Raw genomic sequence first — 15,194 nt, forward strand, 5'->3', positions numbered from 1 at the left:
GGAGTGGGAGCCAGCAGAGGAACGAGGGGCAAAGAATCTGGGTGGAGCTCCTGCCTGGCCTCTACTGATGGTTTCAGCGGTTCCATGAACCCTTTGAAGCTGTATAACTTGAGTCTATGAGTATAAGCTTTGTTCTGGAGAGTGGCTAAGGCTCTTAGAGTCTCCAAGAGGCCGGAGACCTACAAAAGGCTAAGAGCCGGGCTCTAATACAGACTTGCCCCAACGTGGTAGCACATGGCATGCCCACTGCTGGCCCAGGGGCATATGTGGCTGGCATCAGTCCCCCTCGTTATATCAGCCAGCACGACTCTATTCAATACTGCCTATCTTTAACACCACAAACAGGAGATGTGTTAAAAGGGAGAGGAGTCTAGCTCAGAGCTTTCAGCAGGCCAAAACACACACACACACACAAAACCCCCTCAAAAACCCAAACCAAATCAACCAACCAATCAGAGACCTCATATTAAAAAAAAAAAAAACTTCACAGCATTTTGTTTTTCTGGATGTCTTTTCATTATGGCAAACAATAGTGGCTTTCCATTTATGGGGGAAAACAAAGCTTGCTTTTGAACTATGTTTACTTTAGTTAAGTTAGAAAGCCTGTAGCCATCGAGTTGATTCCGCCTCATAGCGACCCTATTGGACAGAGTGGAACTGCCCCATAGAGAACAGCTTGTGGATTCAAACTGCTGACTTTTTGGTTAACAGCCAAGCTCTTAACCACTGTGCCACCAGGGCTCCTACGTTAGAAGCAAAAGCAAATACAAGGAAAGACATCAAGTAAGGACCCATCAGGAGGCGTGTGATCATGGGGAAACTTGTGCAGGGGGCATGTGAATATCTGTGGCTTGGGAGACATGGGTCTAACCTAGTCCCACCTCTTTGGAGATGGCAAACTCAAGAATCAGAGAGGGAGAAGGACCTGCTGAAGGTCACACAGTAAAACCCCGACAGAGCACCATCTGAGTTCACCTGTCTCGGAGTTGAGGCAGGAAGGGGTCAGGGCGGGGACAGGTTAAAAAACAAACAAACAAACCAACAACAACAAAAAAAAACCCATTGCGGTCAAGTGTATTCCAAGGTACCCACGCTTGGGCCCCACTCATCCTCTCCCCTTCCTCGGCCCGGCCCCGGATTACCTCCACCATTTTTGTAGCAGAGGTACGGGAAACGCCAGACGTTGCCCAAACCGATGAAGCCGCCAGCCACAGAGAGCACGAAGTCGATCTTGCTGGACCACTTCTCCCTCTGCGGGTGCTTGCCTTCTGCCTCATCCTCGGGCCTCGTGCCTGGACTCTTCCCTGGTGATGGCTTCAGGATGTCCTTGTGGAAATCTTTCAGGCACTGCAGCTTCTCCTTGGTGGCCATCTCCTCGCCTTCTATGGGGACAAAACCAAATCCAGCACAAGGTCAGTTGACAAGGCATCACCACCTCTTCCTTCTCACCCATGGGCTGGCTCTGACCTGCCTGGGCTGTGGCAGGAGGCCCAGCTCTCCCGACTGCCCACTGCTCTGCCCACAACACCCTGGGTCATTTGGATCCCCTGGGATCCGGGACCTCATGGTTCAGGCTGGGGACACTGGGGACACTTGGGACCCACAGAATTCACAGGCTCCATTCCCTGGGCACCTGCTGAACAGATGCACTGGGGATCCTGAGGGTTACACTTCAGCCCGTAGCTACTAGCAGTTAAGGGATGAGAATGTAAGGGGGCAAGAAAACTAGATTAATGGAAGTGGAACAACCCGAACAGAAATGAGAATGTTGACGCATTGTGAAGAATGTAACCAATGTCACTGAACAACTTGTATAGAAATTATTGAATAGGAACCTAAACTGCTGTGTAAACCTTCACTGAAAACACAATATTGAAAAAAAAAAAAAGAAAGATAAGGTATCTATCTGTCCCAGTGAGGGTTATGCCAAAGGGCTAGCCATCTTCCATCTGCCTCCTCTTCACCCATTCCCTGTCTGGCTCTGGAACTTGGGAGGCTGATCCCATGAATGCACCTCCCACCCCTAGGCTCCATGCCCTTGGCTCTCTGTTGGGTTCAGCCAATGCGAGGCCTCAGAGGAGGTCAGGGAGTGAGAAAACCAAACCCATTGCCATCAAATCGATTCCAACTCACAGCAACAGAGTGTAAGTGCCCCATAGGGTCTCCAAGGCTGTAATCTTTAGGGAAGCAGACTACCACATCTTTCTCCCTTAGAGAGGCTGGTGGGTTCAAACTGTCAAACTTTTGTTTAGCTGCTGAGGTCTTAACCACTGCGTCACAAGGGCTCCTTCAGAGAGTGAAAGACGAGGAGTATTTCTCCCCTACCACCCCCTGTGGTGTCACATGTTTCTGGTGGTAGTTGTGACCGTTCTTGACCACAGCCCTGTCGGTGGGTGGCCCCTCCACGGCTCCAGACCTCTCTCCAGATTCTGTTAAAAGCTCCCTCCACTGTACCTTCAGGCCTCCAGGTGTTAACAGCTCCTACTACTGCCAGGCTCTGGGTGCTGCATCATCGCCCCCTCTACTGGCTTCCCTCAACCCTGCCCAGTAAAGTCTCTGGAAGCAACTAGTCAGGCCCTGAGTGATCCAGCAGTCAAGTCTCCAAAGTCCTCAGGAGCTGCTCACAGCCACCTCCATCCCATCCCCACTCGGACACCACTCTAAAGGGGGCCTGCCACCAGCCAGGGCACAGCCGCCTCTTTCTGTGCTTCCTCAGGTCCCTGAGTCTGCACCCTCCCTGGCAGCTCAACCCTGAGGGCCACAGTCTCATCCAGCAGCTGCAATCCATGCCCAGAGAACTGACCAAGGCTCACCGGAAACACCAGAGGCCCAGCCTAGAGGGAGAGAACAGAGGACAAGGCTGGGTCCCTGCCTTTAAGGGTTTACCATGAAATGGCAGAGAACCATGGAGACAGAAAGGTGAGCTGAGGAAAACCAGAGCTACTGTGCCTACTTAACCCTCTCTGGGCTTCAGTTTCCCCATCTGCAAAATGAAGTAAATGACAGCAAAGGTGGCTGACTCACAGCCAAGCAGCCCAGGGCATAACTTGTTTGTCTTCATGATCCAAACTGGTAGCCAACTTGAAATAGCAGAAGAGTTAGTTCAGGGTTCTCTTAAAATACTGGAGGGTCTGGCAATATGGGGCTCCTACTTCCTCAGAGCAACCATCAGCTGGAGCTGATGTGGCCACTCTTCACGAGGGCAGCCTCAAGCCAGTCCACCCATGTGACCGACTCGCCTGTCTGGTTCCAGTAGGCATCCAAGCTTGTCTTTTCGTCAGAGCACTCATCACTACCTGAAAATACCCTGTTCATTTACCTGTGTCTTTGTTAATTTATTCCTCAACTAGAACAGAGGCTGCAGGAGGGCAAGGACCTTGTCCGCCTGGTTTATTCCATGTCCACCAAGATGGCACATACCGGGTGGTCATGCAGGAGCTGATGGCTCACAGAGGGGAATCTTAGAGCAGGCAGTACCAAGTTCAAATCCCGGTACTGCATCCTGACTGTGAGCTTGGGTGAGCCCCTCAGCCTCAGGTGCTCCCTTCCCCTGCTTCCCAGCACAGGGGAGGTAGTCCAACATCAGCTCCTGTGGGGCCAGGTGGGGGCCAGACAGGGGCTGTGTAAGGAGTCCGAGTCAGGGCGTGTGGAGGGGACATGGGGACGGTGTGGGCCTGGCCACGGCAGCCAGGGCCATGTGGGGCCGTGCTAAGGAGCTGAGACATAGCGCACACAGAAACCCGTTTCCCCCACGTCTCCTTCCTCTCCTGGGGTGGGGTGGGGGCTCCTGATTGTTTAGCTATTTGGCGGCGAGCAGGACAAGAAAAGGTTTCCTGGAGGGACTGGCCACTCGCTAAGGCCTTGCCCAACCCCTGGAGTGCAGACGCGCGCCTCCGCGACGGCCCTGAGTTGGCACCCTGCGAGCCTTTCCCTGCCCTGCTCCCTTGGGGTGAGGCTTGGGCCTGGCCGGCGGCAGCTCCTGCAAAAATAGCCCGAGCGGTGTGGCGTGCGCATTGTTCCAGGGCTGATGTGCGCCTGATGGTTATCTGAGGGCTCATTGTGGCCTGCTCCACGGAGCATAATTGGAGGATGTAGGACTCAACTCCCTCCTCGTGAAGAAGTTGTTCAGGGAATGACCCCCGGGGCCTCAGCTCCCCAAAGGGCTGGTTCTGCTCTGTAGGAGCCAGCTCGGATCGCAGAGCTGGAAGGGGCTTCACAAGTTCAGCCAGGCCTTCAGATTTAAGGGGACAGGGGTGGTGTCAGCTTCTTCTCACATTCCCAGTGAGGGACTCCCAACCTCACAGTAGGTCTTCCCACTAGAACTGGGTCTGCTTCCCTGTGGTGACCTGGAGAGGCCTGGCTCTGCCCTCTGGACCCCCAGGCCCACCTGCCACACTGGCACTCAGAGAATGTTCTAGAAACTTGGGAGACAGCAATTGCAGTTCCCTGAGACTGCTTTGCTCCAGGCTCTGGTTTCTTACAAAACACATTCTCCGGTCCCTGCCACTCTGGGCACCTCTTCTGGTGGGACTTGCCTCCCTGGCTCCCTTGGCTGAGCTAGAAAGTATATGTGTGTTGGGGTAGGGAGGGAGTTTGAATGCGCAAGGCAGGGGCCCATCCTATACCTTGTGGTGTGGGGATCTCTCCACGCCTCGTTCCCACGGCACCCCGTGGATGTGCTCCACCTGCGTTGCCTCTGCCCTCACCTGGGCTTGCCTCAGGCTCCCCTAGGGCCAGCTGCAAGTGAGGTCACTGCCCATGGCCTCGCCCAAGCCTAGATGAGATCAGATGAGGTCGGACACAGGCGCAGGCACCCCCCAATGCCCTCTGGGGTGTGTGACCAGACCTATGTCTGTAAAAGCCCATTTCAGTGGGACCCACAGATGCTGCCTCCTGAACTTTCCTGGTAGCCACCCACATCTCCATTACCATGGCAACCACCGTGCTCAGGGCATCAGCCCTCACAAGGGCATCTGCACAGCCTCCTTGTAGGTCTCCCCACCGCCACTCTGCACACATCCCCATCTATTCTTGACACAGCAGCTGAAGGGAACTCATGCCAGCACAAGTCAGACCATAATGCCCTCCCAGCCCAAACCCTCCAGTCACACAAAGATCCTCACCCATGCCCCTGCTGACCCTCAGGCCCCATCTGTTCACTGTCCTTTCTCCTGGGGATCCCAGCCTTTAGTCCCTCCCAGGCCTCAGGTCCGGGTCACCTCGGATCCTTCCCATTTCCTGCTGTGACCTCCACCTGCTCCAGGCCCTTCTGGGGGCTGCCTGGTCCCTCCAGGAATCTGAGAGTGTGAGCCCTGGCCTAGGAACTGAGAGCTACTTCCTGGCTGGGTAACCTAGGGCAAGTTACTCAACCTCTCTGGGCCTCAGTGTCCTTATCTATAAAATGGGCATAGCCGTGCCTACCTCATAGCGATGTTGTGAGGACTAAATGGCGGGTGTGTGTGTGTACTGAATGCACTTCAGACAGCATCTGGTACGTGGCAGGAGCTCCATGAATAGTATCTGCTGTTGTTAGTACAGCTATAATTATTATCAAGCCCACGCCTGCCCTTAGGGTTCATACGGCCTTAGCCCTACTTAGGGTGAGATCAGCAAGGCCCAGAGACGCCAAGGGACGCCCCCGAAGTCCCTCAGCTGGTAGTGGCAGTGACCGGTGATGTTGTGCCCAAGCCCTCAGCTTCTGCCTAATCACTGTCCCTCCGCCCACCTGGCCTGACTTCAGACAACACCTTCCCTGGAATATCTCCATCCACCTTTGCAGACTCGCAAATGGCCTATCAGTTCTCGCCCATCAGCCCCAACAACCCATTGGCCCGTGTGCAGTAAGTGCTTGGGAACAGGTCCCCTCCACACACATTTGAGCAGCCTGCTTCCCTGCCAGCCACCAACTAAAGACAGAGCTGTTTTCCTTGGCACTGGGCCCAGGGTTATTTTGTAGCAGCTGAAATACATAATTCCCCATTTTAAGAGCTTCCTCTTTGGTTATTACAGCTACAAGGGATTAGAGTGGGCTCTGATAAAGAGTCTCCCGGATGAAGCCTCCCTCCCTGCCTCACTGAAAACTCTCCTTGTCTCTGTTCCAGGCAACCTGAGCCAGCCATGCCTGAAGACCACCTTGCTGATCATCTGGTAATTTTGGCACAAGTGTGGATATTTAACCCAGTTCCAGAGACACCATGGATTTATCAGATGTTCCTTCGCTCTCCCTTTTTAAAAAACCACCAGGTTTCTGAGTACTTCCTTTGGGCTGAGCTGATTACAAACATGATTTCCTATTCATTGCTCAAGAAACCTTATTATGGAAGGGGTTTTTAGTTTTGTTTTGCACATGAGGGAAGTTGAGGCTCAAGCAGGGAAGAAAGTAGCCTGCCTGAGGCTACACAGTTGGAAGAAGGTCAGAATGGGAACTCCCGAGGCTGGTGTGCCTAATGCCTAAGGGACAGACAGAAACTTAGAAAGGTTTGCAGGCAGGGAAGCTGACATCCCAAAGGGAAAGGACATGCAGATGCTCTGCCTGTTCCCTGTGCCCCTCAACCCAGGGACCGTCAGGAGCCCACACAATGGCCAGTTTGACCTTGAACTGAGTTGTAGGTGCCGCTGTGGCTGCTTCCACTAGCACCTGCCACTCAGTCCCAGGCTTTGGGGAAACCAAGTTCTCGCCTCTTTGTCCTGGACAAGCTGTCCGGGGACTCTGGAGTCCTCCATGTGGCTCATCAGCCTGCCTCACCCTCCCCTGCAGAATCTGAATTTCCACAAGGAAACAATGAGCATCAGACACGTCTCTGTCTCTGGTACAGTGTAAAAATGGTGCACAGTGTCGCCAGACCTCCTGGTCTAACTTTACAAGAGGAGAACGAATCAAAATCATCAGCCCAAGGCTGATTCCTATGAGGTGGAGGCCAGCATGCTTCCTTCTCCACCATCTTTACCAATTCCGACACCAACTGTCCCTCCCAGGGCGCTCTCTACTTCTCTGCTGGGTTCGATAATTCATTGCAATGGCCACAAAGAACTCACAGACCATACTCACGATTATGGGGTTTATTAGAGAAGTAACAGGTTACAATTCAGGATCAGGAATGACTCAGGATACAGTTCTTAGATCAGGAAAGCTTCTCAGCCGTGCCCGCATGCAGGCCTCTTTCTGGCCCTCGGCCTTTCACCCCTCAGCCCAGCCTCTGCCCTGCTCAGGCCCGTGTTACAAAGCTCTTTAGCTCTGCCAATACGCGCCCAGAGGGAGTCTCTTGCCCAAAGTCACCCAGCTCTCTCATTCCGTGGGTAGGTATATCCACTGTACCCGCCTTGTTCCGTGGGCTGGGAAGCCCACTGCACTGCCTTGCACCGGTCTCCTGGTTCTGCTGCTGCCGTTCCTCTGCCACTTCTCTACTGCTGTGTCTGTCTCAGGCTATCTTCAGTGTTACGGCTGTCTCCAGGGTCTACGAGGTTCTCAACGTAGGGCCCCTAGGTCCAAAGGATGAGCTCTGCTTACGTCTCTTCTTGGCAGTCCCCCTCTGCTCTGGGATTGGCTCTCTATTAAGCTAGCAAGATGGCAAAACTGACAAATCTTCTCATTAGGGTCCCACTCCCACAGAGGTTCCATGCACCTTATTTGCATTATTAGCAAGCTGTCCAATCCCCTTGGTGGGACACAAGCACCTTATTTGCATAGTCCCACTTAATCATTTTGTAGGAGTCACAAGACTATGGTGAGAAAGGCCATATAAAAGTGATTCATCATACTGCTTATGGAGGGACTGAAATCTAATTATCACTGACTTAACCACCTGTGACCTTCCACCTTTTTTTCCAGGAGGGCAGGTTCTTTGTCTTTTTCCTCTTTGGGGTGCTCCCCTTACCCCAACAGCATAGAGCAGGCCTCTAAGAAAGGTTTTATAGTTCACTGTTTCTCAGCGAATCTTAGGGGTGCTGCTGTTTTGTGGGTTGGGCAAGTGGCTTCCAGAATCCCAGAACTGTGGGGCAGGAGGAGACCTGGAGGACAGACCCATTTCACAGGTGGGGAAATAAATTTGAGCAGCCTCCAGCCTGTTAGGCTCACTGCAGAAGCAAGCAGGTGGCCAGACACCTTGTCCTGCCCTTTCTGGAAGAGATGTCAGTCCTCTCACTCTGGGCTCACTGGGGTCACAACTGAGCAGGTGACAACCTGTGCCTCAGTTTCCTCATTGAAAAATGGGGATAAAAATAATACCTGCTGCACGGGGACTTTAAATAGGATGATGCCTGTAAAATGCTCAGCTCAGGGCCTAGTACATACAAAATTACTAGCCATTATTGAAGAAAAAAGCTGACCACATTGGAATTTTATTATACTGTATGCTAGGCGTTGTATCCTAAGTGTTTAAAAAAATAAGGTGCATTTAATGAGCATTTACGGCATGCCAGGCACTGTGCTAAGCACTTGGCATGCATTTTTTAGTCTCCTCCATGGGTGCTGCTGCCACCCCATTTTGCCGATAAGGACACCAGGGTGCAGAGGGGTGAAGTCACTTGACCAGGGCTACGCAATACAGTAAAAGGCTGCTTAAGCTGTGATGGGCTTCCAGGCCTGTTGTGTCCTTCAAAGTCCATACTCTCAACCCCCTGCTATCTTGGGTCACTTGTTTTGGTAACTTCACAAAGTGAAATGGAGTCTGGCTCCTTTCAAAAGTCAGCCCCAAGCCTCAGGCCAGGCTGACAAATTAGGGAAGTAGGTAAACAGGGAAGTGAGGACTATGTGATAGAGACAAGAGGCCAAGCAGGGCTCCTGGGGAGCAGGCAGGCCCCAGGGCCACAGGTACAAGTTGGGCAGGCAGAGAAGTCCTTTGTGCTGATTAAACAGCATAGAAGCAGGTAGGACAGTTGCCACTATGGACAAAAGCCTTCCTCTAGCAAACCCAGGTGTCTCCAGACTTCCTGGTAGATTTGAAGAGGCTCCTTCAAGCACAGTGTCCACAGATTCCAAGGTGAGGCACAGGTTCAGTGAGGAGTGCTGGGATCAACTAGTCATGTCTGCACAGGCATGCTACTCACAAACCATCCCGGGCCACAGTCAGTGGGGGTGGTAACAATTACCAAAAAAACCCAAACCCATTGCCGTCAAGTCAACACCGACTCCTGGTGACCCCACGTTTCAGAGCAGAACTGTGCTCCATAGGGTTTTCAATGACTTTAATTTTATGGAAGAAGATCACCAGGTCTGTCTTCTGAAGCGCCGCTGGGTGGATTCAAACCACCTGCCTTTCAGTTAGCAGCCAAGCGCAAACCATTTGCACCACCCAAGTAACAATTAAGTACTGGGGCAAAAAATAAAATTTAAGTTCTGTGTTAAGAGCGTTCTTTCACACTGTAACTGGGGTAGTTGTTCTTGGAAAGAAAGGAGAAATTAATCCTAGAAAGTTTTTTTTTTTTTCTCATAAAAAATTATACCTTCAAAAGATTGAATAATTTGGTCCGATCATGTGGCTAGTATCCTTCTAGCTTGTCTATCTCTTCTTGAGGAAAGGTTAACTCAAGCATGACAAGCTTGAATGCCTCTGGAGCTTGGCGGGCAAAGGCCATAAGGCAAGTGAGCCCGGTGGGAGGCAGCAGGGAGGAGTGGGGACTTCGGTAAGCTGAGGGGCGGCTGCTCCTCAGCTCCAGCAACTGCAGCTGTCCTTTGGGACCAGATCCTCCAATTTCTCAAGAGATGTTGAAATCTGGATTTTTATGTGCATACCCCCCCCCCAAAAAAAACCCCGTTGCCATCAAGTCAATTCTGACTCAGGGCGACCCTAAAGGACAAAGTAAAACTGCTCCACAGATTTTCCAAGGAGCACCTGGTGGATTTGAACTGCCAACCCTTTAGTTAGCAGCCATAGCTATTAACCACTACACCACCAGGGCTTCACAGTTTCCAATTTTTAACACACTGTGTGGGCCAAACATAGACACAAGGAAGGCCGGACTTGGCCTGGAGCCAGTTTGTCCCCTCTGGTCACACCTTCGCTCCAGGTCACCTAAGGTGGCACAGTGAAGGGTAGACGGGCTCGCCAGGAGCTGCTACTGAGCCAGCCTCACAGCCCTCCTCGCTCTTCCCAGTGAGGTCATCCGGGAACCCAGGCGTTGTTTTGCCCGGAACAAAGCCGAAACAATGAGCAACAGTCTTCTAGCTACAGTGAAAGTGAAGATCGTTTGAGGACTTGTTCTCAGGGTAACACTTCTAGGGACAGGGCTTGTTTTCCACCTGGGGGCCAGGGTCTGTGGGCAAGATCCTCCCACCTCCTTATCTAACTTCGCCACCCTGTGACAGCATGGCGTCTGCCCATGGCAGCTCCACGCACCTATGCTCCTGGCCAGCCCTCAGCCTGCAGAAGTTTCTATTTCTCCCCAAGACTCCTTCTTTCACAGATAAGGAAACCGAGGCTCAGAAAAGGGGAGGGTCATGCCGTCGGTCACACAGCTAGGAGGTGGCGGGTCAGGACTTGCACCAAGGTGACTTCTGGATCGGGACCTGTCAGAACCAGTACTTCTTGGTCTGTGGTTTGCAAAGGAAACGGTGGGTGAGGGTGGGCAGGTTTTGTGAAGAACTGGCCTCTGGGACAACATGGGGTTTGGGGACAGGATTGGGGGCCCAACTACAGCCACCTTGTCATCTTCTGCACACAAGAACTTCTGTAGGTAAACATAAGGTCTAGGGCCTGGGTTGAAACAGTTTTCTTATCTCCTTGGAAGTCGCAGGATTGACCCCAAAGCCCCAGCGGTCAGAAATAACAGAGAGGAGGACACAAACCTGCAAACCGTGGACACCCCGGACAGGTAAGGAAGGCACAAGCTGAGGCCGCTCTGCAGGGCTGGGACCAGTGAGGCACAGAGGGGCAGAGGCACAGAACAGCCAGCACTGCTCCCCTGAAGTGAAGACGGGCCGGGGGACAGAGGCGCTCCAAGGCATGGCCAAGCCAGAGGCTGAGTCAGGGGAAAGAGCAGTGGGCTGGGAGTCAGAACGTGGTTCTCAACCGCTCTGCTGGGTCACGTGGGTCGGGCCACTTCCCCTCTCGTCATCTCAGCGGTCAGGGGAAAAGGAGAGCAGGGTGAACTGGGGCACGCCGTGACTGTCTGATAAAGACTTACTGAGAACCTACCCCACTGTGTGGGTGCCAGCACTGCACTAGGAACCAGGGGCCCAGAGGAGAGTCCTAAGGAGCCGACATTCCAGAAGGAAGGCAGACACGAAATAAGCAATTGAATGAATACTCCTGACAGTGTTGTTTTAGTTGTCGTGTGCCATTGAGCAGATTCTATATAGGACAGAGTAGAACGGCCCCAGAGGGTTCCCAAGGCTGTCATCTTTACAGGAGTAGATCACCTGGTCTTTTCTCCCTCAGAGCGCCTGGTGGGTTAGAACCACAGATCTTTCAGTTAGAAGCCAAGTGCTTAACCACTGTACCACCAGGACTCCTTGACAAGCACGTAGGAAACATTGAAGCAGACAGATGTGTGCGTGACGTGGCTGGGGCTGCTTTCACCTAACAGCAGACGCTTACTGAGGACTCTCGGTGGGCCTGGCACTGCACTAAGCCCTTCCCAGGCACGATTCATTTTCTCCTCAGTATAGGCAATGAGGCCCAGAGAAGGGAAGCCCCTTGCCCAAGGTCACATAGCTGGGTTCACGAATCCAGACGCTCTGCCCCAGGCCCATGCTTTTAATGTCACTGAAGCTGAGATCTCTCTGGCAGAGATCTGGGGGAAGGGTGTTCTAAGAACAGGGAACAGTGTGTATAAAGAGGGTCACGCTGGGCACATTAAAGGAACAGAGAGAAAGCCAGTGTGGGACAGAGACGGGAGGGGAGGCCTGGGAGGTCATGGTTAGACCCTAGATGTTGTCCCGCAGATGGTAGGGCTAGAAGCCCCAGCTTGTCTGCGACCGCCCGCCCAACTCCCCCTCCACTCTGGGAGAGGCAGAAGTTGCCTAAGTTGGGCTCTTTCCTGTAAGCAGTTGCAATTTTTTGGTAGGGGCCGACCTGTAGAGTCTGAGTCTGAGCCCCTACACCCTGAAGCTGTCAGCTTCGCCGTCATTAGTGAAACACCTCTAGGATGGGTTGGAGGTGATGTCTTTTTCTGCAATTAGGGACCAACCCAGGACAGGTGGCTGAATTCCTTTCCCTAGGCCAAGGCCAAGGGCTGATAACACTGGTGACGCAGATAAGAAACTGTGTCTGTGTGTTAAGCTAAATCACCTCCCCAGAGGGTCAAGCCTGTGGCTTTGGAAAGGATGGGGTCATCCTTCAATGCTATGTGACCTTGAATAAGTCACCTCCCCTCTCTGAGCTGACATTCACCTGAGGCCCCCATTGTCATCTGCCCCATGCTCCTGCAGCATGCACTGAGCACCTACTATATGCCTGGTCTAGGGACACTGCTAGAAACCCAAGGTCACCCTCCTGCCCTCATGGTGCTAATGTCCACCCACAGGTGGGAGGTGCTCATTGTTCTAAACAACACAAGAATTATTCTGCACATTCAGAGGCAGGATAGGAGTGCCACGTCTGGCCAAGGGCACAGAGAAAGTGTTTAAGGAGAAGGTGCTGTGACGCCACTGAGCTCGGCCTCACAGCCTGGTTGAAATCAGATTCCTGAAGGAAGGTGACAATCCAGGGGAAGAGAACAGTTAAGCCTCACAGATCCTATCTGCAGGGACTCAAACCCCAAAGACCGCTCGGTAAATTCCCTGGCACACACTGTAACCATAGCTGAGCAAAAGCCGGAGGAGGAGAAGGAGGGCTGCCAGGGTGTCTGCAGTGGACGCCGGGGCCTGCTTTCACGTACAGGTGACAGGGCTCCTAATCGCACATCTATTGATGCTGCACACGGGGGCTCAGGAACACCTGGCACCTGACCTGTGTGTCATCTGTGTCTTCCCTGGACAAACCGTGGGACTGGCTTGTCACGTTGAGGTGTTTGGTTTTGTTTTCCTGTTGTTTGGGAGCCAGTAACAGTACAACAGTCAGACTGCAGCCTGGCACTGCTCTAGGGTATGGGGGGTCAGCAAGGCCCCTCTTCATCCCCTTCCCCACACCCTGGTCTGCTCCAGTCAGCGGCTGGAGGGGCCCAGCCTCAGAGCGGGTGAGTCAGCAGGCAGTGGCCTCCCGGCACTGAGTCACTGATGACACGCTTGTCACTCCTTTCAGTTTCCCCACCGCTCTGACATCCCCCTTCCCCCCGCCAGGCAGCCTGGTTTTGCAGGAAGTGGGGGTGGGTGAGGTCAACCATGATCCCGGGCTCTGTAGAACCCAGGATTATTTCTGGAGGCTGCAAAAAAACAACAACAACAACAAAAAAGAAAGGTTTGGTTTCCATTTCCTCAAATTTCCCATTTCAGCTGTAAGCACTCTGAAGCGGCCCTCTTCTCAAGGCCTGTGAAAAGCAAACAGACAGCTCCGCCCTTGCTCTACAGCAACTGGAAGCAGACAGGCCCTCAAGGACAAGGTCAGTCAGCTAAGGGTGCCTGTGGCTCAATGCCACCCAGAGCCCAGTCTCCCCGGCTGTGTCATGGAAGCCAGTCAGGGCATTCTTTGCAATGCCGCTTTCGGCAAATCACCTTCTCTCTCTCAGCCTCAGTGTTACCATCTGTAAAATGGGCATAATATCCAGTCTAAAGTGAGTAAAAACTCCTAGCTTATTAAATGTAAACAACCTCCATGTCCTAGTTGTTCCTCTTTTAAACATGTTTCTCCTCAAAGAGGAAGGACCTTCCTATTCCTTCCTATCTCCACCCTTACCTCATACTCTCTCAGAAATTTAGCTCAACAAGAGTTTGGTGCCAGTGAAATGAAACAGCTAGGGATTTAGTAAGACAGAAGTGATAACTGATCAACAATGTCTGCATCTGGTGCCTGAGGTAACAGGTGGAGATCGACTAGCAATGTCTGCCACTGGTGCCCAAGCGTATCACGTCTGTCCCAGGGCAAAGTGGTTTGTTGCTTGAAATTTTGCTCCACTTACTTGGAGACTGGGTTTCTGGTACCCTCCACCATCGGAACCCACCCAAGACCTGCCAGGGGTTACTGAACCACGGACTCCAGGCTTTCTCAGGCCTCCACACCTTTGCAGCTATTCCCCTGGTGAGCCCTTCCCCTGAGTAACTCACAGGCAATCTTCAAACCTCACCCGGGGACCAGCTTCCAGATCTACTGCCCCAAGCGCTCACAGAGCCTTCCAGGCTCTGCGGCCAGGCCAACTCCACCCTAGCCCACACTGTAACTGCCTGGGACAAGCTTGTGGGCAAGAACAATGTGTTATTAAGCTGTTTCCTGACACTTAGTGCAGGTCCTGGCACAGCAAGTATTGTGTCGCACTGACCGTTGAGTGCTCTGGGGATGCGCAGCCTCAGGGCAAAGAGCCCTCACATCTCAGTAGCTCTGAGGGCTCCTCTTTAGGGTGAGAGAACAAAGAACAATGGCAGATGGCAGAATACTGCCAGAGAAAGGAAGGGTGGGCCGTATCCTCTGCTGAAGAAAGAAAGGACGTGCTCCCGGCATTTGAGCATAAGTTTCCACAAAAGTGTTCACAACTCTATAAGCTCTGCCTTTTTTTGAGGCAATCTTTAAACCACTTGCCACTGAGTCAATGTGTCAGAGTAAAGCTGTGCTCCAAAGCATTTACGGTGGCAGATTTTCTGGAAGTAGATCACCAGGCCTTCCTTCCCAGGTGCCTCCGGGGTAGATTTGAGCCTCTAACTTTCTGGTCAGCAGCTGAGTGCATGAACCATTTGCAACGCCCAGGGACTCCACAAATCTTTAGGAAAATCCATTTTCCTAAAGTGTTCCCTGAGCATCTTCCAAAAAGGACTTTGGAGTGAATTTTCCTTGGCCCTTTCAGGGTCTGCCAAGTGCTGGGGAAAACCCCTGTATCCCACACAAAGTCAAAGTCTCAAAATGGAGTTTAGAGGTCTTTGTGTGTCCATTTGCAAGCCCATTTTATAGATGAGGAAACTGAGGCCCTGGACCCAAAGCAAATCCATGCTGTACCAAAGGGGCGCACACCAGCCTCTTCCACGGATAGACCCTCAGAGCTGGGGGAACTTGTGTCACAGACTAGGAAACTGAGGCCCAAAGGAGGTGGTGGAGGGTGTGGATGTTCCCAACAACCCCAACCCTGTAAGACACGGTGGGTGCCAGAGGCTGAAGGTTAAAGCTCTTGTTCCA

The 15,194-nt window shown here is 52.6% G+C and overlaps 1 protein-coding gene across 4 annotated transcripts in view; it reads right to left on the reverse strand.

Moving 5' to 3' along the window:
* Positions 1-15,194, reverse strand: part of SLC6A6 (solute carrier family 6 member 6) — a 93,950-nt gene that overhangs the window by 46,020 nt on the left and 32,736 nt on the right. For 3 of the 4 annotated variants that reach the window (XM_049863486.1, XM_049863487.1, XM_049863488.1), the window contains one exon: positions 1,143-1,382. In XM_049863486.1, the coding sequence (XP_049719443.1) occupies positions 1,143-1,382 (240 nt within the window). Of the gene's footprint in view, positions 1-1,142; positions 1,383-10,783; positions 15,192-15,194 lie in introns of those variants that run through there. The other variant, XM_049863489.1, reaches the window with a different exon arrangement.

Source organism: Elephas maximus, chromosome 20 (genome assembly GCF_024166365.1).
Source record: "Elephas maximus indicus isolate mEleMax1 chromosome 20, mEleMax1 primary haplotype, whole genome shotgun sequence".
NCBI lineage: Eukaryota > Metazoa > Chordata > Mammalia > Proboscidea > Elephantidae > Elephas > Elephas maximus.